The sequence below is a fragment of the Elephantulus edwardii genome, unplaced genomic scaffold (assembly GCF_000299155.1).
Source record: "Elephantulus edwardii isolate Elephantulus edwardi_28Jun2011 unplaced genomic scaffold, EleEdw1.0 scaffold00052, whole genome shotgun sequence".
Lineage (NCBI taxonomy): Eukaryota > Metazoa > Chordata > Mammalia > Macroscelidea > Macroscelididae > Elephantulus > Elephantulus edwardii.
The window spans coordinates 17,216,889-17,244,012 of record NW_006399802.1 but is presented as its reverse complement, the minus strand read 5'-3'; the positions used below and the strand labels follow the sequence as shown (position 1 = coordinate 17,244,012).

Genomic DNA, 27,124 nt, shown 5'->3' with positions numbered 1-27,124 from the left:
GAGCGAAAGAAAGGGGGTAGTAAAAGAGGAGAGAAAGAAAGGAGGATAGTAAAAAAGGAGGAGAGAAAGAAGGCAGATAGTGAAAATGAGAGAAAGAAAGGGGGTAGTAAAAAGAGGATGGAAAGAAAGGAGGATAGTGAAAAGGAGGAGAGAAAGAAAGGGATAGTAAAAAAGGAGAGAAAGAAAGGAGGAGAGTGAAGAGGAGAGAGAAAGGGGGATAGTGAAAAAGGAGGATAGCAAAAAAGATAGAAAGTTAGGAAGATAGGAAAGAGGATGATAGGAAGAAAGGAAGAAAGATAGAAAAGAAAAAAGAGAGGAAGAATGATAGAAAGAAAGAAATCACAGGAGAAAGAGACCTGACTTCGAGTCGACCAAAACTTGACTCTGAGCCTTACTAAGCCTGATTCTGAGCCTAACTAAATCTCACTGTATGCCTAAGGCCAACTCTTAACTAATTCTTACTTCAGGCCTTACTAGATCTCACTCTGAGCCTAACTAGGTCCTACGTTGAGCCTCACTAAGCAGCACTAGTCCCCACTCTGAGCCCAAGTAGGCCTGACTCCGAGCCTAAGTAGGCCTGATTCTAAGAAACCTCGACTCTGAGCCTTACTAAGCCTGATTCTGAGCCTAACTCTCACTTATACCTAAGCCCAACTCTTAACGATGACTGAGTCCAGTCCAAACTAGGCCTCACTAAGCAGCTCTAGGCCCCACTCTGAGCCTAATTAGGCCTGACTCTGAGCCTAACTAGGCCTGATTCTGAGTCCAACTAAACTCGACTCTGAGCCTAACACTCACTGTATACCTAAGCCCAACTCCTATCCTAACCAAGCCCGACTCCAAGCCTAACTAGGCCTGACTCCAGTCTAGTGAAAATCAACTCGGAGCTTAACTAAACCTGACTCTGAGGCTAACTAAATTTCAATGTATACCTAAGCCTAAGTCCTAACCTATCTCAGTCTGACTTGAAGCCTAACTGAGCCTCACTGTGAGCCTAACTAGGTCATACTCTGAGCCTAACTGTACAGCAGTAAGACTTCTAGCATGAAGGTTTCCTCCAATGACATGAAACCCTCTATGGATGCTGTAGCCATTGTGTTTGAGACAAAAAGAAAAAAGAAAGAGAGGGTAGGGGGAGAGAGAGAGAGCGATTAGGATAGAAAGAGAAGAGGGACGAGGGACATAAAGGAATTGGATATAAAGAAAGATAGAAAGAATGGAGGCTAGAAAGAACTGAGGATTGAAAAAAGGAAGAAAAAACGAAGATGAGAGAGAAAGAAAGGGGGTGGGGAGAGAGAGAGAAAGTTCTCTCTTCCCGGTTGTTCTGTGTTGTCATTTTTCTATTGAGATCTTCCTCTCTCTCTCTCTCTCTCTCTCTGTAACTAAAATGGCTGGAGTGGCATTCTAGTCAGGAATGAAGTATCAGTACGAATAAGGACAATTGATAAGAATGAACATCTTTGAATTGTGGTGTTGGTGGAGAATATTGAAAGATTGCCAAGCTGAATCTCTCTCATGTCCATCTAGTTGGAACTGACTCAGAACTGACCCTTCATTGGGTTTCCAAGGCTGTGTACCACATGGGAGGAGATTGCCCATCTTTCTCCCTCAGAGCTGCCACGGGATTCGAACCGCCAGAGGGGCACTGCCTTGGGGTTAGCTGGTAACTCCCTGTAAATGATGCCAACAGAGCCCCAATGGACTGCCAAAAGAACAGAGAAATCTGATTTGGACAAAGTGCAACTAGCATGCTCCTTAGCAAGGATGATGCGATTTTGTCTCACATACTTTGGGCATGTTATCAAGAAGGGTGTCGCTGGAGAAGGAAAAGCAGGGGGTCAGCAAAGGAAAGGAAGCCTTTCAGTGAGATGACTGACACCGTAACTGCAACACTGGGCTTGGGGACAGCAGAAACTGAAGGCGGCACAGGATCCGGTCAGGGTTGTACAGAGGGTTGAAATGAGTCAGGGCAACTCAGCAGCACTCAAGAACAACAGACCCCTTCTGGTAGACACCACCGCCTTGGAAAGAAAGCATCTTTGATCTTTCCCCCCTTGGCTTTGAGGAGAATTGGTCAATTGCCCTGTTTTATGAAAACAGAAAAATCTCCATCCAAACATCAAATGTCCCCCAAGAACGTGACCACGATGTCCCTTCCCAGCCTCATCTCACTACAGAGAAAGGAATCAGGCCCTGCCTGCCATGATGGTGGCTGTTTCTCAGCGTGCTGCAGGGCCCTGGTTCTCAGATTCTAATGTTTGTCAGGGTCTCCTGGTGGGCTTGTAAACACAGAATGATTACTTTTGCCTCCAGTTTCGGTCAGTAATGCAGGGAGGAGGGGCAAAACTTTGCAAGCTCAGTAAGTTCTTAGAGATTTCTGTTGGTCTAGCACCCTTTGGAAGCCCAGCTTTTAGAAATATGGCTGATCTATAAAAGTGGTGGCAATTCTTGGAATAATGAGGGCCCTTTGTTGTTAGCTCTGGATTATAGACACCATTTTTGAGGAAGAGGAAAGAGTTCATCGGTCTACAGCCCTCCTGTCTCAGTACCTAGTTAACCCTGGAACCCCAGTCCCACTCCAACTCCGGATGAAGGCGGAGTGGCACTGAGGGCCGAGCTGGGAGACTGTGCCACCATTCTTGATTACCTCAGCTGAGTGGGAAGACTCCCTCCTGCTTCTTAGTAGGCATTAAACCCTGCAGATCTCCCCGCCCCCTGAGGCAGATGAGAGGAGTTTCTTCCAGAGGCCAAGCTGAGCTGTTGATTAAGTGTGGAGATAAAGGAAAATGTCCAGTCATTTCCTTAATCCAGAACGTCCTTTCTGTGTTGTCTGATTCCAGGAAGAAGGTTGTTATTATTGTCAGGCACGGCCAAGGCCAAGTTGGTCCTATCTCCAGTGACCCCATGTACAACAGAAAGAAACATCATCCGACCCCGCGTCATCCTCACAGCTGCTGCTGGCCTTAAACCCACTGCTGCAGACACTGGTCAACCCATCTCACTGATGGCCTTCCTCTGTTTTGTGGACCCTCTGCTTTCCCAAGCATGATGCCCTTCTCTGGGGACTGACTCCTGAAAACATGTCTACAGTACATGAGATGAAGTCTCATCTTCTTCCGAAGAGCATCCTAGCTACATTTCCTCCAGGTAGAAGGTACACAGGAAGAACTGCATCTGGCCCAGTGGCCTTCGACGGGCCCTCTCCTCAGACAGACAGCCTCCTCCATGAGCTCTCTTCAAGGGCACCAACTGTGTCAGCTGAGGTGAATGTAGGTCCTTAGGTAGGAAAAAAGGCTTCTTGTATAGTCCCCAGGAGTCTCACAAATTAGGGCTCTGTGCATGGGGAGGGGTGTTGGGTGTAGTGGTGCCACCAGTGGAAGAGGCTGGGACTTAGAGGGAGGGGAGAAAACCACAATGTCCAGCCCCTCCTAGGGTCCAATTCTTCCTCCAAATGTCGCACACTCCCTGTGCACATGCCAGTGTTCAGAATTCCCAGGAAAAGGCTGGTCTCACCATTCCTACTTAATACTTCACGCCCAGTCCTTGTGTTACTCTTTTATATTACTCTGGGAGTTAAAAAAATTTTTTTCTTAAGTTTTGAGAGAGGTATTTGATCCTCACTTACCTTTTTGAAAAAGTAGACATATTCTGTGGTGGTACCTCCAATCTCATGTCCTTCCTGAAGGGAACCTTCACTTAAGTGACCATTTAACTTGTTTGCAATCTCTGTGTCACTGTGTGCATGTAGGATATCTCATACCAAAGGCAGAGAATTCTATGGAAGTTATGAGGGGATAAAGTGGAGTGTGAGAATGTTCAAAAGCCAGATTGTGGTGACGGTTGCACAACTCTGTAAATTCACATTACACACACACACACACAGAGAGAGAGAGAGAGACAGAGACAGAGACAGAGACAGAGAGACACACACAGAGAGGGAGAGACAGATCATTGAATTGTACCCTCCAGTCCAGAGAGACGATGCCCCACATGTATTAAGAATTTCTTTATCTCTCCCTTTTCACTGACAAATCCACTGACCAGCTATGATTGAACTCAGAATTCCTCAAATCCGAGCTCTTGAGCAAGACTTGGTAGCACGCCACCACTCCTCCCACGAGCCAGGAGGAGGAAGAGTGAAAGCTTGTTGAGGCAAATGAACTTCTCCCAACCTGAAGTCCCAGTGTCTTAAAAGTGAGCCTGCGCTGGCTCTTCCGTCATTATCACCTCCAGACAAAACACTCCAAACAGAGCAAGGTTCAGACCTGTAGTTCACAGGATTGCTATGAGTTGTAGTTAACTTGACGACAACAACAATGTTGACTGTACCTGTCTGGCTGTGATAAGCATGTAAGATTTCCTCCCATAACCTTAGTTTTCAGGAGAATAATAATATTTAAAAGAAAAAAAAACCCTCAAAAACCCCAAACCACCTTCGTTGGGGGGTCTCTGGCATTTGCATTAGAGACACTGAGAATTGCTCTGTAGTTTGGGGAAGACCCTACCAACAAAAAGTTAGTTCACTAAGTAACTTGCAGTACTGTTTTCAGAGTGGTGTTTGTTTTGTTTGTTTTCAGAGTGTTTTAAAGACAATCTCAGTGCAACTTGTCTCAGAGTGACTGGGGTCACTGGTTGAGCCTGGAGAGCTCTGGTGATGTGTTCTATAGGGACCTGTGTTGTTAACCGAAAGACCACCTCTCTCTGGTGTTTGAATCCATCAGTATCTCTGAGAGAACAAGGGGGGGGGGGTAATCTCCTGGGCAATTTATGGCCTCAGAAGCCCAGTGGAGGGTGAGCTATGGGTCAGTCCTGAATCGATGTTAATGAAAGAAAGAACGTAATCTGCTAAATCTCGTGTGGTCTGACTCAGTGTTCTGGATTCAACACCGCAGACCTGGTGACCTACACTGGAAAGAGGGATAATAAAGAAAGAGAGGAAGAGACTGGGGAAGAAAATCTACCCTCTTCAAGACGGTCTAGTCATTGGGGAATTTCACAGCCAACTCAAAAGCGAGGGGTTCAAATCTACTATTTCATAAGAGAAAGATGGACAATCTTCTCCCATTTGACTTACAGCCTCTGAGAATCGACTAAAGGGTCAGCTATGAGTCAGATTTGACTCAACAGCAGTGAGTTTGGGTTTTCTTCAAATCCTGAGAGAAGGTCCCAATTAAAAGTCTGTGACTCCCTCAGACATCTGCTTGCTGACATGCGCTGAAGTGGTGTGACCAATGAGCAGATGGTTTGTAGACAAGAAGGGGACAAATGTTTCTTGGGCACTGAACATCCACTGGGCCAGACACTGGGCTGAGACAAGTGGGACAGAGACATGGGAAAGTCACAGGATTTGTTCTTGGAGGGTGGGGGTGGGGGTGGGGGTAAGAGACCAAAGCACTTTCTGCCCTTCAAAGCTACGGACAAAATTCAAGCATAGGTCACTCGCAGAAGCAACCATTTCTGTTCAGCACCTAATCCAGCCTGTCTGGTATAATCTTAAAAAACAAAGGGAAAAAAAAAAAGCAAAACACCTTACATGCCATTAACCAGGAAAGGATAAAATTGAAGAACAGGACTTCCTAAAAATTTTGTCCCTGTGTGCATTAGAAACTTTTTCCTATTGGAAAAAGTGAAAAGAAGATCTACAATCTGGGGGTGAGGGGTGGGGAAATTGGCAACGACATCTCAGCCAAGGGTGTCATAATGAAAGTTAACAAAATCTTGTAGGGCCTTTACAAGGAAATCTCACCTAGGAACAGCAGCAAAATTTAGCAGGGACAAGCATTAAATTATTGGAGAGGATATGAAAAGATTAGAGCTCTCATCCACTGCTGCATTAAATATCAAATGATAAAACAGTACAACCACTCTTGAAGGCAGTTTGGCATTTCCTAAAAAAAAAAAAAATTGAACCTAGAAATCCCATATGACCCAGCTATTCCACTGCTGGGGATATACCCCAACAAAAGAGAAACAGTGATACCTATGTTCATAGCAGCCATTAGTCACGATAGCAAGAAAACGGAAACAGCCCAAATGCCCAAGAACAAATGAATGGATTGGGAAATTGTGGTGTATTGACACAATGGAATACAATGTAGCACTAAGGAAAAGTGATTTTATAAAATAACATGAGAGAGCACTATGCCAAGTGAACTTATACAGGACAAATCCTGTATAAGTAATTGTGAAGACCGTGGCCTGAATCAGGTGCACCTTAGTTTCCATTCTGACATCGTTGCTCTTTAGCACTTTGGAGAGGCCCCTGACAGCAGATTTCCCCAGTAAAAATAGTCTTTTGGTTTCTTGATGGCTGGTGCCAAGAGAGCTGATTGTGGATCTGAGGAAGCAGAAATTGTTATCCACCTCAATTCTGTCTCCATTTATTATGGTGCTGCCAATTGGCCCAGTGATGACAATCTTTTTTTTTTTAAATTTATTTTATTTTTTTAAATTATTTTGTGTGTTTGTGTACCGTCAAATCAGATCTGACTGGTACAGGAGGAGATTGTTCCTCCTTCTCCAAGCAGAGCGTCTAGTGGAATTGAACTGTGCACCTCTGGGATTGCAGTACATCTTCTTGCCACTAGGCCACCAGAGCTCGCCGAATCTTTTTTTTTTTTTTTATGTTGCACTTCAATCCATGTTGAAGACCACAGTACTTGACCTTCTGCAGCAATTGCTTCAAGTCCTCAGACTTAGCAAGCAAGGTTGTATCATCTGTGTAACATAGGTTGTTGGGAAGTCTGCCTCCAGTCCTGACGCCATATTCCTCTTCATAAAGTCCAGCCTCCCAAATGATTTGTTCTTCATATAGATTGAAATGATATGAAGACAGGACACATCCCTGACACATGCTTTTCCTGACTTTGAACTGTGTAGTGTTTCCCTGCTTTGTTTCTAACTGTTACTTCCTTGTCCAAGTGTAGGTTTCACATGAGGACAATCAAGTGTTCTGGGAATCCCATTTGTCTCAAGGTTAACCACAGTTTGTTGTGATCCACACAGTCAAATGCCTCTGCATAATCAATGAAACACAGATATCTCTCTGGTACCTTTGCTTTCTGCCAATCCATTGGACATTGGGGATAAGATCACTGGTGCTACAACCTTTTCTAAATTCAGCTTGTATTTCTGGTACTTCTCTATCAATGTACCGTTCCATTCATTTTTGGATAATCTTCAGCAGGATCTTGCTTGCATGTGATATTAATGATGTTGTTAGATAATTTCCACACTCTATTGGGTCATCCTTTTTTTGGAATGGGAACAAACATGAATCTCCTCCAGTCAACTGGCCAGGTAACTGTCCTCCAAATTTCTCGGCACAACTTAGTGAGCACATCCAGGGCAGCATTTTTCTGTTGAAATATGTCAATTGGTATTCCATCAATTCCTGGGGCTTTGTTTTTTTGCCAATTCCTTCAGAGCAACTTGAACTTCTCTTTCATGACCATAGCCTCTTAATCATACGTTGTTTCATTAAATACGTTGTTTCATTAAATTCTTCTGTGACTCCATCTGTGTACACCTTCCTTATTATTTTTTTAAAAAAAATATATGGAACACTTCACGACTTTGTGTATCAGTCTTGCTCAGAAGCCATGCAAAACTTATCTGTATTGTTCCAGTTTTAGTATAAGTGCTGCTGGAGCTAGCACCCATATTCTTTTAATGCTTTCTGGATCATTCAATATTCTACTGATAGCATCCTTAAGTATTGCAACTCGAGGATTGAATTTGTTCTTTCGTTTTTTTGCCTTGTGAAATGCCTTTTTTGGTTTTCCAGCTCTAGCTCTTTGCACATTTCATTATTAATACTTTGCTTTGTCTTTGCAAGCTGCCCTTTGAAATCTTGTTTAGCTCCTTAACTTCCTGCTTTCTTTCCTTAGCTTTGGCTTCTCGGATCTCTAATGTATTATTCAGAGTCTCTACTGACGTTCATCTCAGTGTTTTCTTCCTCCTCTGTCTTTCTAATGACCTTTTGCATTCTTCATGATTGATATTCTGGATATCCTCCTAAAGGTCGTGCCGAATTTCCAAATGCCAGTGGTATTTCTCTGCTTGGTACTGCTGGTCTGTGCTGAAGTTAAGTGAGAGAAGGCAGAGCTGGCCGGGAACCAGAGTCAGAGGCCTGTTTGCTTCTGGATCAAGTTGATAAGAAGGAATGTTTGGGATAACAGCACAGGCTGTGGAGTGACTGCCTCAGTTTTGAATCCTTCTATCACCACTGAGTTACAATACCTGAATTAAGCAAGTCCTTAAAGTGGAGATGACACTAACAGTATGGACTTTGAATTGACTGAGCCACGTAAAGTGCTCAGCACAATGCCTGGTTCATAGATGTTGTTGTTGAGTGTCATTGAGTCAACTATGTCTTAGGAGAAAAGATTTGGAAATCTGTTCCTGTAAAGCTTACAGCCTAAGAAACCCTACGAGACTGTAGAAATCCTACTGTTCTGTCCTGTCCTATATGATTGCAATGACTGTGATTGTTGTTGTGTATTGTAGAGTTGAAACCCATCCATAGCTGACTCTCCCATGGGTTTTCAGAGACAGTTAACAGCACAGGAGGAGATTGGCCGTTCTTCACCCGCCTTTGGGACAGCAGCACAGTTTCTTGCCACTAGGCCACAAGAGCTTCTCAATGACCAATGGTAGACATAAAAAAAAGAAAACCAAAACCAAAACCAGCGTTGTGTCAGATTGCAACTCACAATGACCCCAAAGGACAGAGTAGCATAGACCAGGTGATTCTAGTTTAGTGAGAAGAGTGAGAAATGTACCTTCTGACTCCTAACAAGATTCCCAGACTTGGAAACTAGGGAAAAACAAACAAACAAACAAAGAAAAAAACAAACAACAAAACTCCCTCCAAAAAACAAGCCAAGAAAACTAGTCCCTGCTGTAAAGCTTTTACTTTAGAGACCACTGCCACCTAGTGGCTATATTTCATACTTGCAACCAGATGTAAATAGGAATTAGTAAGAGGCACTCTACCATTTTCTCCGCGTGAGAAGGATGGGCAGTCTTCTCCTGTGCGATCAACTGCCTCTGAAAACCCCTTGGAGGGTCAGTTCCAACTTGAAGGTACACACAACTACAACTACCACTCCAGTAAATGAAGCTTGTCCAGGAAAGTTCTTTCTGTTCTTGTCTTTGAGACACCTTTTTTATGAGTCACTAAGAAGTTATGGAATTTTTCTTCCCCTTGCCAATTATTGTCAGTTGGATATCTTCCTCACATGTCCAGAAAACCACAGTGAGTGGGAAAAGAAATGGAAAGAATTCTAAGAAAGTATAGGATGTCACTGCGGGCCTCTGGAGAAAGGAGAAAAGAAGGCTGGGCAGAGACACCAGGTTGGAGTATCAATGTACCCAGACCCCCAATGTGAGAGTTAAAAATGGGACTAATTAGGATTTTACAACTGGCTTACAAAATTCCTGGATATTTAATAATTGGCAAGGAGAATAAAGACTACTGTAATTCCAAGATATAGGATGAGCCTGAGATATGGAACTCACTGCTTTTCAGTCAGAACTGTTGACTTTACAACAGGTTTTCTAAAAAACAACAAAGCAGATGGGAGGAGGCTGCCTGTCTTGTTGGTGGATTTGAACCACCAGAAAGGCACTACCTTTGGGTAAGCCGTGCAGTTCCCTGCAGACTACACCACCAGAGCTAAGACCCTGATTAATCAATGGCTCTTGTTAATCAACCCTAACTTATGGCGGTCAGAATCCCGAGCCTGACTGTTCCTTCTGAGCGTCAAGATTCATCCCAGTGAGCAGAAGGCAGGCTTGTAAAACTCTATCTTTGGGGACTTTTGGTGGGTGAATCAGGATTATAGAACTATAGTCATGCGACCAAAACTATCATCTGGCTCATTACATCTCTTTGTTGTTGTTATTGTGTTTTATTTTTTACTATGGGTTTGCATACAAAACTCGTATACATTGTGTTTCCTTCATGTACATTGTGATTCCCACATTCCTTCATTCGCATTGTGTTTCATGTTAACATTCCCATACACTGTGTTTTATAAAATTAATTACCAGGATCTCTGCCCACGATCCCTTAGGTTTTTCAGGTCGCCGCGAGGTCCATTCCAAATCCTTCACCTTCTCCCTCTGCCCACCAAACTCTGTGGCCCCATGATTTCCCCGCCCCTTTCCATCTTCAGCCCTCCTGCCCCCTTTACCTTACCTTCTTGGATTTTTATCCACATCTTACAAGTTATCCTTCTATTTTTACTCATTGTTGTTGTTGTTATTAAGTGCCATCGAGTCATAGGAGACTCATAGCAACCCTATGAACGAAAGATCTGAACACTGGTATAACTTTCATCCTCTCTCCAGGTTCATAGGGTTTCTGGAGACAAGCTATTTCAGAAGTGGATGTCACTCCTGCTTCCAAGCTTGTTTTAATCGGGGAGCTCCACCAAACAATTCCACCATGGGTAACCATTAATGCATTTAACTCATCAGTGTCACAGTGTTCAGCTTCACAGCAACTACGAGTCACCTCTGTACAGTTACTCATTACATTTCTTAATTGTAAAAATAAACAAATACAGCCCAGCCGAGGCCACATTTCCACCCCAGCTGCCAGGGTCTGTGGCTGGAAAGGGGAGGAAGAGACTGTAAAAGACTAAGTACATCTAGCAGGATAGCCTGTCTGTGCCTGTCAGAACCAATAAAAATGAACTGTATTAGAATAATTTTAACTAGAATTCGAGACCTATTTTTAGCTGTAACATTGGGGGCCTGGGGACACTGATACTCCAACCTGGTGTCTCTGCCCAGCCTTTCTTTTTCCTTTCTCCAGAGGCCCCAGTGACATCCCATACTTTCTTAGGATTCTTTCCATTTTTTCTCCACTCACCATGGTATTGTGGACATGTGAGGAAGATATCCAAATGACAAGCTAATTGACAAGGAGAAGAAAAATTCCATAATTTCTTGATGACTCATAAAAAGGTGTCTCACATGAAGAAATTCTCAAAATCACTGGCAATAAGAGAGATGCAAATCAAAACCAGCTCACTCCAATAACAGTGGCAAAATTGTAACAGGATAACAGGTAATAGATGTTGGAGAGGATGTGGTGAGATAGGTACTCTTATACATTGGTGGTGGGATTGTAAAATGGTACAACCATTCTAGAAGACAGTTTGGCGCTTCCTCAAAAAGCCGAACATAGAAATTTTATATGACCCAGCTATTCCACTGCTTGGAATATACCCTGAGAAATGAGAACTGAGGCACAAATGGAGACTTGTACATCAATGTTCATAGCAGCATTATTCATCATCGCAAGAACATGGAAACAGCCCAGATGTCCAACCACAATCAAATGGATTGAGAAATTATGGTACATTCATACAATGGACTACTACACAGCACACAGGCACAATGATTTTGTAAATTATTCCCTAACTTGGGAGGGACTGGAGAGCATTATGCTGAGTGAACTCACTCAGTCCCACAAGGACAAATACTGTATAAAATCATTATTGTAGAATGAGTGTAAGGATCCAAGGGGGGTGCAGGGTGGAAGCAGAGTCATGAAGATGGGGGGATTAATAATGGGGTTGTACAACTTGATGGGTAGGGGGTTGAGGAAAATGAGAAGAATCTGGTTTGAAAAACAACATATTAGAATTTTGTGAATAAATGAGAATAATAATAATAATAGCAATAATAAAAAGTTTGTCTCAAAGACAAGAATAGAAAGAACTTCCCAGGACCAGCTTCATTAACTGGAGTGGTGGTTGTAGTTGTTGTGCACCTTCAAGTTGGAGCCGACCCATTGCTGACCCTCCAGCGGATCTCTCATTAGTCTTTCAGGGAGAAGACACTTGAGCGCCCGCGCAGCCAGGGCCCCGCCGTTTAGAAATGCCAGCACGGTGGCTCCAGGAGTTTGCTGGGATCCCTTTCATTATCATCTTGAACATGTGAACATGAAATCTCCTTTTAAAGTCTCCTTCCCCCCATGTTCTCTAAGTAATCTAATTCTGTTTCCCCCTCCCCCTAATTCTGTAGACCTGGCATGACCACCACCCCCTTGTGAAAAGGACCGCCATAATGATGACCAGCAATGCTCCAAAGTAACCAAGTGGCCTTACATACCCACAACCACAGGCTTCCCCCACTGTTTCCCAGCAAAACTCTACATCATGGAGTAAAAACCTTTGACCATTGTTGTCATTATGTACCCTCAAGTCAGAACCAACTCATATCTCGCTTATCAGCGGATTTTCAGAGGCAGTAAATCCCATGAGAAGAGGCGGCTCATCTTTCTCTCGTGGATTCGAACTTCATACCTTTGGGCTGGCAGGGCAACTTCTTATCACTAAGCCACCAGAGCCCCATTGGGAGGCGTCAATTCCTCATTGGAAAGCATCCTTTCAGGTAGGCATCTTGCTGAGCTGCTAAGGTTTTGCAGCCCGATGAGTTAACTTTACCCAAACTATAGCACATTCCATGCCCCGTTCCCACTACTTCAGAGTCTTCCTTGTCACACATTGTGTTCCCAGAAGCCCAGCTCACCTAACCCCGCTCCTGAGCACCCAGACTCACTGGCTCTACTTTCTGCCCCTGGATGTTTGTGGTCATGGGTAGAAAGAAGTCTGAACTCTGAATCCACAGCCTTTCATGGCTCCGTGAGCTCTGATTCCAGGAAGCACCACGAAAAGCAAGCCTTCTTATTAACTGGTGAGCTGCTGGCTACATATGACCATCAGAACTTCCTTTATCCCTCCCTGGCCCTTGTTTCCCAGCTCTTGTCTCCTTTTAGCTTTCTGGTACAGCTTTGTTGCGCCGTAATTTACATACTATAAAACTGAGCCATTTCAATTGTGCAATTAGATGGTGTTTAGTGACTCTACTACGTTGAGTAACTGCCACCCCAATTTCAGCATGTTTTCCTCATTTCATTTGCAGCCCTGCTGGCCCTTTTGGCAATGAGGACATCTGGACCATCTTCTTTAGCTGTCTCCTGGGAAGATGTCCCCAAAGGACCAAAAAGGGAATTCATTGAAAAGAGCAAGTTCTTTGCACCTCCCACCACATCCTTCCACAATGACTTTGATCTTGACCCACTGGAGCCCACTCCTCGGGTTACAACATGGGGAGGTCATGGAGGATCATCTAGACCTCACACAAATGAAGGTCCCACCAGATCTCGTAGCCTCTTGAATCAGAATGCTCAGGTTCAAAGCCACAGTGGCCATTTACAAACTGTGTGGCACAGAAGGGTAATTTCCTCACTCACTGCCAGTTTCCTCACATATAAAATAGAACACAAAATAGAACCAAGCAGGGTTGTACAGGAAAGAAATATTCAAGAAAATTCCAAGGGCGGTATATTACTCTCACTCAATGCCATCGAGACCTGAGCGACTTAGAGCTGACCCTCCAGCAGGTTTTCAGAGGCTCTAAATCGTGCAGGAGAGTGTCTGTCTCTTGCGAAGTTGCTGGTGAATTTCAAGCTTTTTTTTTTTTTTAATTTTATTGGCAGCACAGTTCCTTATACCACTAGAGCTCCCTAACAGGAGATTAGTACATCCTAAATGTTACTAACATCTAATCAGGTCTTTAAAATGGTACAAGGGCGGGGGAGAATCTGAATTCTCACCACATACAGACTGGGAAGAGGGGGCTCTGGTGGGTCAAGAGTTGCACTGCCAAAGGCACAGCATTCCACCCCCCCACCCCACCCTCGCACTGGTCCTTGGGAGAAAGATGGGCACATCCTGTGTGATGTGTTGCCTCTGAAAACCCACTAGAGGGCAAGCGATGAGTTGCTTCCTTAACTTAGACAAGTTTTTTGATGTGTGATAGGATATTGCCCAGGGGTAGGGGAAGACACTTAGAGCTGGTTAGAGCTGGTTGGGGATAAAGAATGGAAAAGGGACATGTGAAGAGAGATGGAGAAAAGGCAGCAGGAAGATGGACCTGTGGGGAAAGAGAACTGTTGGGTTAAGGGCAACCAGTTACTGCTGGGTCAACTCCATCTCAGCAGGACCTCAGGTGTTGGTGTGTTCTCCACAGGGCCTAAGGGGAGGCACCTGCTGAGGTGTCCGCGTGGGCCAAAGCCTCCAAGCCTGTTGGTTGGCAGCTGAACATGCTGTTGGCACCACCCAGGACCCAGGACTCAGGCTAAGAAAAGCGGGAGATTGAAAGGTGGGATCAATGCTGCTGGAACGTAAAGGGGCTGGACAAGGGGGATATGGATGTGGAAAGGAGAATAAGGGGAAAGGGAATAGAAAAGTAAGGGAGGCTGCTTCCTGGTCCCCTGCGATTTCAGCACGCTCTTTGAAGGCTGAAAAGTGCCATTTTTTAGAGAAGAGCCAAAGACAGATGCTAGGAACTTGGAGCCGGGTCACAGATGGGTCTGCATTAAGGGCTCACCCTGCTGCTGGACACCACCATCCGTCTGGCTTTTGAGGCCTCCTCTTGAAAAGGCCTGTGGCTCACTTACTGAGTCTGGGGAAAGCTTCCGGGGTCCTGCCCTCACAGCTGCAGACACCACTGGGCTTTGGGGACAGTGACAAAGGTGCTTCTCCGTCAGCATTCACTCTTCTGTTCCAAATGCAGATGGCATTCTAGGAAACGGACGCAGCACAGAAACAGAGGCCATGGGGGCTGTTCCCCACCCCCCAGCCAAACATGTAGCCAGCACGTACAAAAACACCACACACACTGGGTTTTAATGAGAAAATAATTGTATACTTGCATTGAATGCCTCACAATCACTATAAAACCAAAGCAGGAGAATAACATTGAAGTGGTTAACATACACAGGAAAGCCAGAAAACAGCATAATTTTCAAACACAGTATTGCTGCTTTTTTCCCTCCTCAAAATAAAAATTATATATATATATATAGATATAATTTGGGTAAAGAGCAACACAAAATCAAAATTGGCAGCTCACTGAATGCTTAAAATTCAGGAAAATTGATTCTGTAACTAAAACGGGATATATTCACTTTCTATAACATTTATGCTATTCTTTTATCCCCTCTTCAATACATAGTTTCATTAAATCCATTCTTTCAGCTGGAAAAAAAATACTTGTCTGAGACAAAAGTCAACACTGCTTTAGTGTCCTTTTGTTATGCTTTATATATATGTGAGTGTGTGTATATATTTATGTAGACACTGACCTATATAATGCTTATATATTGTTGCCTGGGATGGGCAGCATGCAGGAGTATAAAGAGGCAGGGAAATTGCATTGTGTCATCCAAGTCGAACACAGTCCGGCCTCCTGCCACTGACAGACCCTGTTTCCATAATTTCTGGATGAGAAACTCAAGGCATGTCAGTAGTGAATCAGCTCCAGAGGAAAGTGATATCTAGAAACACTGCAGAATGGAATACTTTCAGGAAAGCTTTTAACATTTACAGAATCTAAACATTCATTATCGTTGAGATTAACACATTTCTGTGCTACTGGGGACTGGCATCAGAGGCAAAGTTCCCCCGCCCCCCCTCCCCCAGCCTCTCTGTCTTTCAATAGATTAGGAGGGAATGATTTGCCCCTAGGCACTACCCCACCTTCAGAGAGTTAAAGGGGGTACATCTGGGATCCCCGAGCCCAGGACAGTTCTATGTACAAAGCAGTGGCCACACGTTTCTTGAAGGAGTTAAAAAAAAAAGAGCTAGGAGAAAATCCTGCTCTTCCTAGAGAACTGTCATTTACACTTTGATGGGATTATAATCGGATTAGGGACGGGGTCAGAGGACCAACAGCAGGCATTTGGAAGGCAGCACAGGAGAAGGAGCCAAAGTCAGGTGTAGGGTGTCACAGTAAACAGCTTTGTTACTGGTTTCTTATGGAGAGGGTGCCCCAAAGACCTGACCTCCAAAACGCCCAATTATTCCTTAAGTAATAAGCACTTGTGGTTCAGTTCAAGTCAAAGGCTGCCTTGCCCCCAGAGCTATTGAGTTGTGTGTGGCCTCATCAACTTCCCTTTAGGCTGAATTCTCTCTTCATCAATGTTGTGAGTTATGAGGGTAGTTTCCTCTTGTGACAAAGCAAGACATTCGCTTACATAATCTCTATTGTCTCTACAAAATCTCAGAAAACACGAAGCACTTTTTAAATTTTTTGTGCAACTCTCAGTAGAATCACCCCACTTTCCAGCTACCCTAAATGCCGGCTGTGACCTTGTGAATGAATGTCCCCTGGTGTAGCTGATGTATTTTCACCACAGACATCACTGCTGGCCAGGGACCCCAGGCAAAGAAGATCCTCTGGTCCTAGTGTCCCACCCAATGTGCAAGGACTTCTTAATCTAACCCAGATCTCATTTCCCTGGGATTCTGTGCCCTCATGCCATCTTCCCTGTAATGGATCCTTTGTAGTGGAGATCTGACTTGGTTTGTGTTTGTTATGGCTGGTACTTTATGCTGAATTTCATTCAGAGTATTCACAAGAATGAACCACATGAAGATGGGGCCAAATGCTCATGTGCCATCCTTGGTTGATCATTATTAGTACAATGTGTCATTCAATTAAGGGATTCCCATGGCTGTAAAAAAGGGACCGGACCCTCATGACTTATTAGACATTCTTACTATGTGACCACTATTTGTCTGTGAGCAAACATTACCCCCAAAAGTCAACAAGAGTCTAATGAAAGAAAGCAAACATACTGTGCATTAATGCCACATACAAACTTTGTGAAAATGCTTCTTGTCAGAGCAACAACTTACAGCTTATGACAAAACCATATGAAAATAAAAATTAATTTTAGTGAGGTCTGACTTAATTATTGCTTTTGTAAAAAACCAGAGAGAGGGGGGCGGAAAGGGCTGGTGAGGTGGTTTTTTTGTTTTGTTTTGTTTTCTCTTCTAATGGCCAGAATGAAAAAGTTTTCTCATTCAGAAATTTAGGGCACTCACATCTTTGAATACCCTTATTGTATTGCTTTAAATGACAGAAAGAGTAAGGCTGGCATCCTCGTTAGAATATACTAAGCATGAATACAAAGCATGAGAATAAATATGATACTTTCATAAGGGTCAAGTTACAAAACTGCTCAAAACCTTGCTATTGTCACCATGCAAATTCAATTTAATACCACAAATACTGCATCAACTCGGTGCCTCGATGCTCCTTTTCATAAAAAAGACATTCTCACTCACTCCTTGAGCTGGCAGTCAGCTCTGGAGGCAATCACTGTGCACACATCCCTCAATCATTCTGGAATTCCAATCCTCAGACATACTCGTGATCATATGTATATTTTAAACCAGGCACACAAACGTGCAAGCGCGCGCACACACACACGCACACAGACACACACCATCTTTAGGATTTATAGCTGATTCCAAACCTGCACTAAAATGTCTATTCTATTTTTCTTTATCCTGAAAAACACTGACTGCTCAGCAAAAATAACCTCTCTTCCCTCGTCTTCTCACTCTTCTCCCTCCATTCTTCTCTACCTTTTTATTACTTTTCTTTCTTGAAGTTTTCATGTCTGGCTGCTCTCAAATCATCCACCATTCTACTTCCTATAAGGCCCACTTTTATTATAGAAAATATAGTTATAAACAACTTTTTAATTTCTGGTCCTCTATCCCTCTAAGGCAGAGTTCACCCCCCCCCCTTTTTTTCTTTATTCAATTACTGCCACTCTAAAAATAACCCTACCATCTTGAACCAAGCTGTTCAATGAGTACAGATTTTATACACGTATATATTCTCCCATCCCATCATAAAAATAGTTGCCCACTAAATACAGCTTTTGTATGAAGAAACTTAAGTATGAAAATGTATTCTCATGAACAGCAGATCAGTCAGTAAGCAGACAAGATCCTAAAGCTAAAACTATCCATTTGGTTTGGCTTTCTCTCCCCCTTTATCAACCTCTGAACACAGAATAGATTGCGTTTACAACATGAAGAAATTGTCTTAGAAATATGGATTTTGATGTATTACAATCATTAGTTGCTCCCAATTAAAAAGAAATCTAAGTGAACGGGACTCGTGACTGCCTCTTCTGGGCAAATACAGAAAAATCCATCATTCATTTTATGGCTACTGCAGTGGATAGAGTTAACCCCACACTTGCTGGTGTTTCAAGTGGGAGACAGGGAGCAGGGGCAGAAATTGTCCTGCGCTCAGCAGGTCATGCTGGCTGGGTCCTACTGCTCCCTAAACGGCCCTGTCACCACCACTTGGCCTTCCTCATGGCCCAGTGAGGCTGGTCTCCATTCAACCTGTAGTAACCATGTTGATTTGCTTGTCACTTCATTGTCCCTTTGGATCAGTTGTGGATTGGTCCAAATCCACGTAATTCTTTGAGTCACAAAAGGAAGGGGAACAAAGTCCTTCCTGGGGGTCAGAGTTTGACGGGTGGATTTCCTTTGCACTTAATTCCTTCTTCATCACTGAATGCATCAGCTTCTGGTCTACATAGATTGCTGAGTTTGGTTGCACTTTAATAAATACTCCATTAAAATGCTTTGATTGGTTAACGTCTTGGCCTCTTGGCATCCCAAGCACCAAAGAAGTTTCCTGCGTAGAAGGAAGTTTATTCGTTGTCTTCCTCCTCCTGGTTGGCATAGATGCCTGCCTCCCAGCGCAAGGCCAGTGCGCTTTTTCTTCGATTCACCCGCGTGGCCTCAAGGACCTGAAGGGAGAGAGGGGGGAAAATAGAGTTTATAGGCTATTGATTATGTAAACACACCAACTTCTACCGGGTCTTCCTCTTTCCCCCTCTCACAGCACCTACTCGATGAGGGGTGACAAGGAAAAGTAATGAAGGGTCTTGATATTGCTGGGAAGTAGGATGAGCACAAGAAATAAGAATTTTTAAAAAGTGGGTCTGGGTGTGTATTAATCTCATCCACAACATTCACTTCCAATTTGACTCACTGTTTTATACATAAATTTAATTTTCACAAAATTTTCTAAAAGTTTTTTTAAACTAGTGTTTGTTTTGCATTAAGTTTTTAAGATAATAAAACTGATTTCTTCACTGCCTCTAAAAAGACCTTCTTGTGATGATGGAAATGGTCTGTATTTGGCTTGGCCAATATTATAGCCACTAGCCATGGGGCTTTTAAACCATTGGTATATAATTACTTTACCTGAAAAAGGAAATATTTTATTTTATGTCACTTTAACAAATTTAAATGTGGCTAGTGACATATGGACCACATTGGACAACACAACTATAGATTGTCTTGGTCTCTTTATAAGCAAACCGACTAGAAAATGGAAAATATTTGAACCAATGTGCATTTAAGTTATTAAGTCTTATGAATCGCTGATTTTAATCTGAAATTTAAATCTGAATTTAATCTCTCATTAAATCATAAGTCTACTAATGCATGATGAAACATCAAAGAGGCATTAAATGATAAAAGAAAATCAAAGGACAAAATAACTTCTTAGACCAATAAAAGGCAGTCTGAGTATTTTGGTGCAGTTCAGTGCTGTGAAAAAGAACCCACACCCACTGCCGTTGAGTCAGTTCTGACTCAGGATGACTCTTCATCTGGTTTCTGAAGCTGTAAATCATTACAGGAGAAGATTGCCTTGTCCTTCACCTTTGGAGCAGTTGGTGGATTTGAACCAATGGCCTTTTGGCTGGTAGGCCAGCATGTGACCACAGACACAGATATCTTTTTTTTTTTTTAATTTTTTTATTATTTTTGTGTGAGTGTACCGTCAAATCAGGTCTGACTGGTACAGGAGGAGATTGTCCCTCCTTACCCGGCAGAGCATCTGGTGGATTCGAACCATGAGCCTCTGGGATTGTAGTTGCAGCTCCTTGCCACTAGGCCACCAGAGCTCCCCCCGACACAGATATCTTATGTTAAAGGTGACAACACTGAGGACAAGTAGGCTCCCTACCATCAGGAGTTATAGTACATCTTTTCCCTCCAGGTCTCTACAACACTCCTAAGGGGAAGTATGAGGCAATCTTTGCTCTGGTTTTAGTTTAATCGTGATGAGATTCCAGATGTATAGCATTTAGATTGCCAACATCTGAGAAGTGGTTCCATTTCATGACACTGCAGCAAAAGCAAGCCCGAGCATGCCAACCTATTCCTGTGGAGTTTGCTCATGGCATAAAGTCCACCCAGCCAACACCAGTAGATTATGGGAACCACAGTGAAGGCTCTCCTTATTCTAAGAACAATCATTTTGGCAAGAGAAAATGATGCTGACAATTCCAGACAAGCGAGGAGATGCAGGTTAGAGGCAGTGGTGGGAGCCCAGGATTAAGCAGATTCTGAGCTGACCGAACATTTCAATGTCCATCACAACCTACTTTTCTGATTAATGTTCAGTCTGTGTAACAGTGCTTCAATGTGCTTTCCTTTGGGGCATCTTCCCATTCCTCCTACACGGGTCAGCTGGGCCTGGCATAGATTTTATATGTAGTATGTACTCAGTCACATCTGCTGAAGGCATAGTGTAGTGTGAAAGCACGATATCCTGAAGTACCTTGTCTATAAGCACAAGTGGGTACTCAACCCAGTTCTGAAGAAACACAAATCAGTGGAAGAGAAGCATGCTTTTATCACAGTGTTCCTCAATAGAGGATACTTCCTGATCAGTGTGTAGTAATAATATGGTCCTGAGAAACAGTACTGGGATGGGTTCTATGGTCTTGAACTCTAGATCTAGTTCTGTCCCTTGCTGTTTGTGGGATCCTGGTTCTCAAGTTTTTTTATGTACAATATGGAGACAGAACCTGCCCTGCCTCCTTCAAAGGAGGGAGTGTGGAACTCTTAAACCCACTTGAGTAAGAGTCAATCCTAGTGACTGTACACACTTGGGAAAGTCACTTACCCCATTGCCTCAGTTTCCTTATATGTGAAATGGAAAAAACACTTCAAAAGCATTAAGTTGTTCTGAGGAATAAATGAATGTAAGTATGTAGGCCCAGTTTCTGGTGCCATGCTAAGGCCTCAATGATGATTAATTCTCTTATCAGGTGAAAGGGCCTTTACTAAACTATAAAGTAGTATTAAAGTATATGGCATTTTTTAGAAGGAATTTTGTACTGCATAAAACAGTCATCTTAAAAACTGTAGATACAAATTGTAAAAAAAAAAAAAAATTAAAATCCTGGTTTCACAATGTATATAAATTCTGTAAACAAACCATATTTAAAAAAAATTAAAAATATAAACAAAAAAATCCAAGTTTCTGTAAAATAAGGCCCCTTCCTTTCCTATTGTTCTTTATCTTGTTATTTAAGCCTCATTCGAATTCTAAGTTGAGAACACACAGCTTGTTCTGCTCTTCAGGAACCCACATTACCAATCATTTAGCAAATGTGTATTGGGTTCCTATCATGTGCCAAGAACTGTACTTGGTGTTGGAGACAGAATAGCATAATCCCTTCCCTTGGGGTTTAGTCACCACAAAAGTTTAATTGGTTGAAATAATATTTACATACATGGAAACATTTAGCATAGCAAAGCTATTTGTAAAAGACCAAAAAATCTACACAGAATAAGCTCTTTTCCCAATTCATTCTTCTTACTTAAACTTTACGTGAGCCTTAATTTTTTACGGAAATCAATGGCAAGATTTGAACCCAATACTGTGGGTGTGGAGACCATACTCCAGGTCCCTAGGCTAGAGCCACTCAGAGATGAGTAGCTTAGAGTCTAATAGGAAGGCATTAGAGAAAGGCAGCTAACACTCACAGTGGAAATTAAAAGGGGAAAAGCAAAAAGTAATAGCAAGATTGACTTTAGATTCAGGTCTTCTGGAGGGGAAAAAAATCAATTCTCTTTGAACAACTCTCTATTCTCTAATACTTAAGGAATTCAAGTTAATTGATTACGTTTGAATGTGATGAACATGGATCATTTTTTGGAGGTATGAAACCAAAGACAGTGAAATAATACCAGTTATTCTGTCTATGCATATCTGTATATTTATATTTTTACCCCCTACCCCCAATCTCTCTTCAATTTAAGATACCCCTAATTCCTCTTCAATTAAAGATATCCGCTTTATCTTCTTTATATATATTAGACCAAATTTTCCCTGTTAACTACTCAAAGGGGCTTATTCTGATCCGCTATCCCTAGATCATAATAATCAGACACTGAGGAAGTTAGGCACAGTGGTGGTCTCAGTAGTCACGTTCTACTCTACAAAACAAAATGACTGGCAATCCTCAGCTCAGATGGGCTGTTAACTGTAATATGTCTGCTAAGTAGTGAGATTTTTAAAAAATTCATAAGCTGTAAGTTGGTTCACTTAAAAGCAATTACAAATATCTAGTGAATGTGAGGATATGGAAGCCCCATCCTACTGGCTTCTACTTCTAGATCAATAGAACTTTGCCCACAAATATACAAAAAGGCATGTGAGGTGACATTCATTGAAGCACTGTTTATAATTGCCCCAAAATGTAAGCAATCTGCATTTCCATCAACAGGAGGCTGCACGAAACATCACACCATCATTCAATGGAACACAACACAGCAGGTAGAATGAATGAATTAGAACCACAAATATCAACAAAAGTACATCTGAAAACAGTGCATACAGAATGAAGACTACTACAGTGAGATACCATTTATACAAGTTTTAAATCATGCAAAAATACAGGACATTGTTTCTGTAAATAGACGCATGTATAGGATAATATAAAAGCATGCATTAAAATGATGAACATGAAATCCAGGAATAATTACCTCTCAGAAGGAAAGGAAGGAGACAAAGAGGGCAGAAAGGGGAGGGGGGGTCGAAGGAGGAGAGGTAAATGGGAACTGGGAGAAGTAACCAGAGGGCTTCAATTGCATTTGCAATATTTATTTATTTTAAGAATATTAAGAAAATATTGTAAAATTGTGAGAAGAGACTAGACTGGACAAACGGGCTTTATTGTTTTATTACTGAGACATGTGGAAGCCACCACCATGCCATCAGGGCCTTTGTTTTGTTGATTGTTGCATCTTAGAAACTAGAAAAATGCCTCCTAGCACACAGTAGGTCTCATATCAACTGTTATCTGACTGACTGAATGATTCACTCCATGATTTTATATTTGGTGAAAAATGTCTTTTAACATAAAAATAATGTGAAACAGGAATTTAAAAAAAATTTTTATTGGGAAAAACATATTGGGGGTACAAGGAGGTGAGGGTTGGGGGCAGAAAGGTGAGGATGGGCCAGGATGCAGTTGCAGAGCTGCACAGCTTGGTTGGTGGGGGGAGCAGGTGAAGGAAATGATGAGGGTCCAGAGGGGACCAGATACTACAGAGTAATGACAAGCATTTTCCAATGGTAATTAAACCAACTGTCTTATTGATTTGGGAATTGGATGCCGACTCTCTGGCTTCTTCATGCTGAACAGGGGCATAGATGTAAAGGGGGGAAGGGAGGACGCTTTATCACCTTACTGGTGGTCTTGGGTTAAAGGAAACAGGAATTTTTTAAAAAATGCTCTGAAAAACCTGATTTCCCACAGTATAGACATTTGAATAATCTGTAAAAGGAGGTGGGAGAGGAAGAAGGAAGCTTTCTGGGAAGTCCAATGATTCTAGAAGCTTCCAAAACAAAAGGTTTAAAGATTTGTAGGAAGGGGTACTGGACAGGCTCAAGCTTGGAATAACTCATCGTAAAACTATAGAAAGAAGTTCTCTGGATTCTTATTAGGGAAAATAACTGCTCAAAATCAACAGTTCCATCAGCTTGCGTTCAACTTTTTCTAACCAGACTCGAGTATATTTGCCATCTGTGCCTGAAGAAGTGGAAGAAATCAGAACAGCTCGTCGGTTATTCCCTCCAGCCCAAAGAGCAGGCAAAGCCTTCTTCAACCCCACCACACAGCACAACAAATCAGAGCACAGCATTGTGTATCCCTGTTGCAGGTTCTCGAACACCATGAAGCAGGCCCTTGGCGGGGGGAAAGCCAGGAAAAACAAATACAGAGAACAGCCTTTTCCCCTCCCCTTTCCATATAACCCATCAGGAAATGGCAAACCACATAGCATGCACTTGGATCAAGCATGCAGGAAGATCAAGTCAAACAAATTGAAAAGTACCTCAGAAGTGACCTTGCAAGACAGTAACTTAGAGGTGTACTGGCAGAGAGGGAAAAGATCAGGGTTAGTGCACGGCAGAGACACACTCACAGAGCACCCAACCGGGAGCTGCCACCATGCTGGGGTGTTTGAGTGTGTGTGTGTGTGTGTGTGTGTGTGTGTGTGTGTGTGTGCACGCAGTAACACCAGGACATAGTCACCCTCACTCATTGAACATCCCAGCCAGGAGTTACCACCATGCTGGGGTGTTTGAGTGGGAGGTAACACCAGGACATTGTCGCCCTCACTTATAGAATACCCAAGCCGGGATCTGCCACCATGCCAGGGCGGATGGGTGGGGGTAATAGCAGGAGACTGTCACCCTCCCAACCAGGAATTTGCTTCATCTGATATTAGTTTATTTAATAGCCTGTATCTTCTAGCAAGAGTAGATACCTAGTATGCAGTAATAAAAAAATATCAGATAAGCCATAGTTTGTTAATTCAAACATTATTGCTTCAATTTATGTGCTCTGAATTAACAAGATCTCCTTCCCCACTGCCACGCCCCCTGCCTCCCTGTATGCAACCAGCCACCCACCAGCAAGGTCCTTCATGGCCAGTGCGGATTTGCTAGAATCCACACCTCTAGCCAAATGGCCTTTTCTCACACTGTAGGTTTCTCTGAACCTCTAGGACAGTCCAGTGGTCTGCTGTCCCATTAAAAGAAGACCCTGGCCATAACAGGGGTTGGTTCAAATGCGAGCTTTGTGGAGAGACTGACCAGAGGGGCCACTGCAGGAAGACCCTGGAGCCTCCCAAATCATTCCCTTGGAGTCCTGCCTAGGTTACCACAATTTGAACGATCAATTGAGGAGACAGGCTGGAAGGAGGTTGAAAGTCTTCTGTAGAAATATGCCCCTGTGTAGGTGGGGTAGAGGACGGGGACCAGCATGGCTACTAGAAATTACAGAAAAGACTGACTTCAGCAGCTCACTGCAGACAATGATCTTGCCTCTACAGGGCTTAAGGCATGTGAAGCATTTACTGGAAATTCAGAGGCTGGGGAACGGCAGCTCACATGTGTGACCGCTGCTTGCTTCTTAGGTGCCAAAGTAAAAAGTCATTGCATTGAGTCAGAGCAGACTCACAGCTCACCCTCCAGTGGGTTTTCAGAGGCTGTAAATCACACTGGAGAGACTGTCGATCTTTCTCCAGAGGAGTAGTTGGTGGATTTGAACTGACTGCCTTTGGTTTGCTTTACCCACAGAGCCACCAGAGCTCCCTTTCTGAGTATTTTGTTGTGCGCCTTTGAGTAGGAACCTCCCCGTAGCTGAGCTGACCCTCCTGCACGTTTTCAAGTGCAGTAAATCACACAGGAAGAGACGGTACACCCATCCCCATATTCAGGAGCACGGCAGAGCCAATGGCTCATTGACTTAAAGGTTCTGGCCAGCCTGGGGGTCGCCTGGCCAGTAAAATGCCCAAATACTCTTCTTCGTGTACCTGGGGCTGAGGCCACACACAGGGGTGTTTTTCCTTATCTGCACTAAGGAGGTCAGTGAATAGTGCTGGATAAGAGTAGAGGTAGGGGTAGCATTCCTCCTCTAAGCCAGAAAATGAGCCAAGGTGTCCATTAGGAAGCAGGGCCTGACCACCCCATGCCTAGGTGGCTGGATGAGGCTCAGGGAGACTAGACTGTGGCTACTGAAGGCAGATCCCTGCATGACTTCTGAGCCGAAAGCTATTTGGGGTACTTTTGGGAGGGAAGAGGAAAGGTCTTCTCATTCTGTTACAGTGACCCCTGTGTAGTTGCTCTGAGAGAGCGCTCATGATTTAATTTCCTATTCTCTGAGCCCTCCAATAACTATCTTGTTTTCTTTTTTAAAAAATTTTATTTTTTTATGTGTGTGTACCATCAAATCAGATCTGACAGGTACAGGAGGAGATTGCCCCATCTTCTCCAGCAGAACATCTGGTGGATTCGAACCACACACCTCTGGGATTGCAGTGCACCTTATTGCCACTAGGCCACTAGAGTTCACCAACTATCTTGTTTTCAACAGGAGGGAGTGACAGCATGAGGAAGGCCACAGAAGGTACACAATGTCACCCACATCACTCTGTGGCTGCCCTGCTGACTTGTGGGGAAGACATGAAAGTGCAGAGCCCTGGCCTGAGAAATCCTGGCCTTCAAAGTGCGTGAGGGTATTTTCCCTGTTTTGATGACTAGGATTGGTTTTTCTGAGTTGTCCTGGCAAAGCATGGGAAGCAAAAAGCCTTGTCTAGATTTATGTGTCTTTATCCAACTTATCAACTTCTTTCATGTTAAGTCTGCCTTCTCCTTTGAAGCACAGCAAATACCTATCCTCATTCAATTTTCATAGACATTGGTTCTTCCCATTAGCAAGCACATGGCTGAAAGCCTGTGGTTTAGGGGTTGTTTACAAACTCCAAAACCATATACATAAACGCTGCCACGTGGCTTATGAGAAGGAATCCTGAGGGAAGGTGGTCAGGTGCCTTGGATGACCCTGGGCCCAGAGCTGGCCATTCTGGGCTCTTGGACGTCACCTTTCACTCCAAGAACAGTGTATGTAAATAGGACCAGAAGAACAGAACTGCAGTTTCTAGGGTCAAGGATGGCAGTTGGTTACACAGTCAACCATCAAGCTGTCCGTCCATCAGGCCCCATTACTATTCTTCTGGGATAAGGCACAATTAAAGAAAAATGGTGTGGACAGGGCGGGATAGTTAAGTCGGTATTCTGTGTAGCTGGGGTCCACAGAGTTAAGCCTTTCTTTACTACTAGATTTTTTGAAAGCAACTTTCTATATCTGACCCTAACTCCAAAAATCCTTTCTCTAAGCCACCCAGGATATGCAACACACTGAGAACAGAATTCCTACAGTGGGCCCTGCAGCATTCAAGTTTAAGGTGATCAGATGATTTATCCTTTTAACTGGGACACTTCAGAGTGAAAAGAGATGCTATTAATAATTACAATGGGACAACAGGCATAAACCAGAAAGAACTCTCCTAGGTCGGCTGGGTAGTATCCATAACCAGCTCAAGCTAGTGGTATGCTAAGTGATTGCCAG

At 43.2% G+C, this 27,124-nt stretch overlaps 1 protein-coding gene across 2 annotated transcripts in view; it reads right to left on the bottom strand.

Moving 5' to 3' along the window:
- Positions 1 to 18,550: 18,550 nt before the first annotated feature.
- AKAP2 (A kinase (PRKA) anchor protein 2) overlaps positions 18,551 to 27,124 on the bottom strand; it is a 29,784-nt gene continuing 21,210 nt past the window's right edge. Inside the window, exons 3-4 of one of the 2 annotated variants that reach the window (XM_006886925.1) lie at positions 24,045 to 24,083; positions 18,551 to 18,649 (exon numbers count right to left, since the gene is read on the bottom strand). In XM_006886925.1, coding sequence (XP_006886987.1) covers positions 18,551 to 18,649; positions 24,045 to 24,083 — 138 coding nt within the window. The remainder of the gene's footprint in view (positions 18,650 to 24,044; positions 24,084 to 27,124) is intronic. The other variant, XM_006886926.1, reaches the window with a different exon arrangement.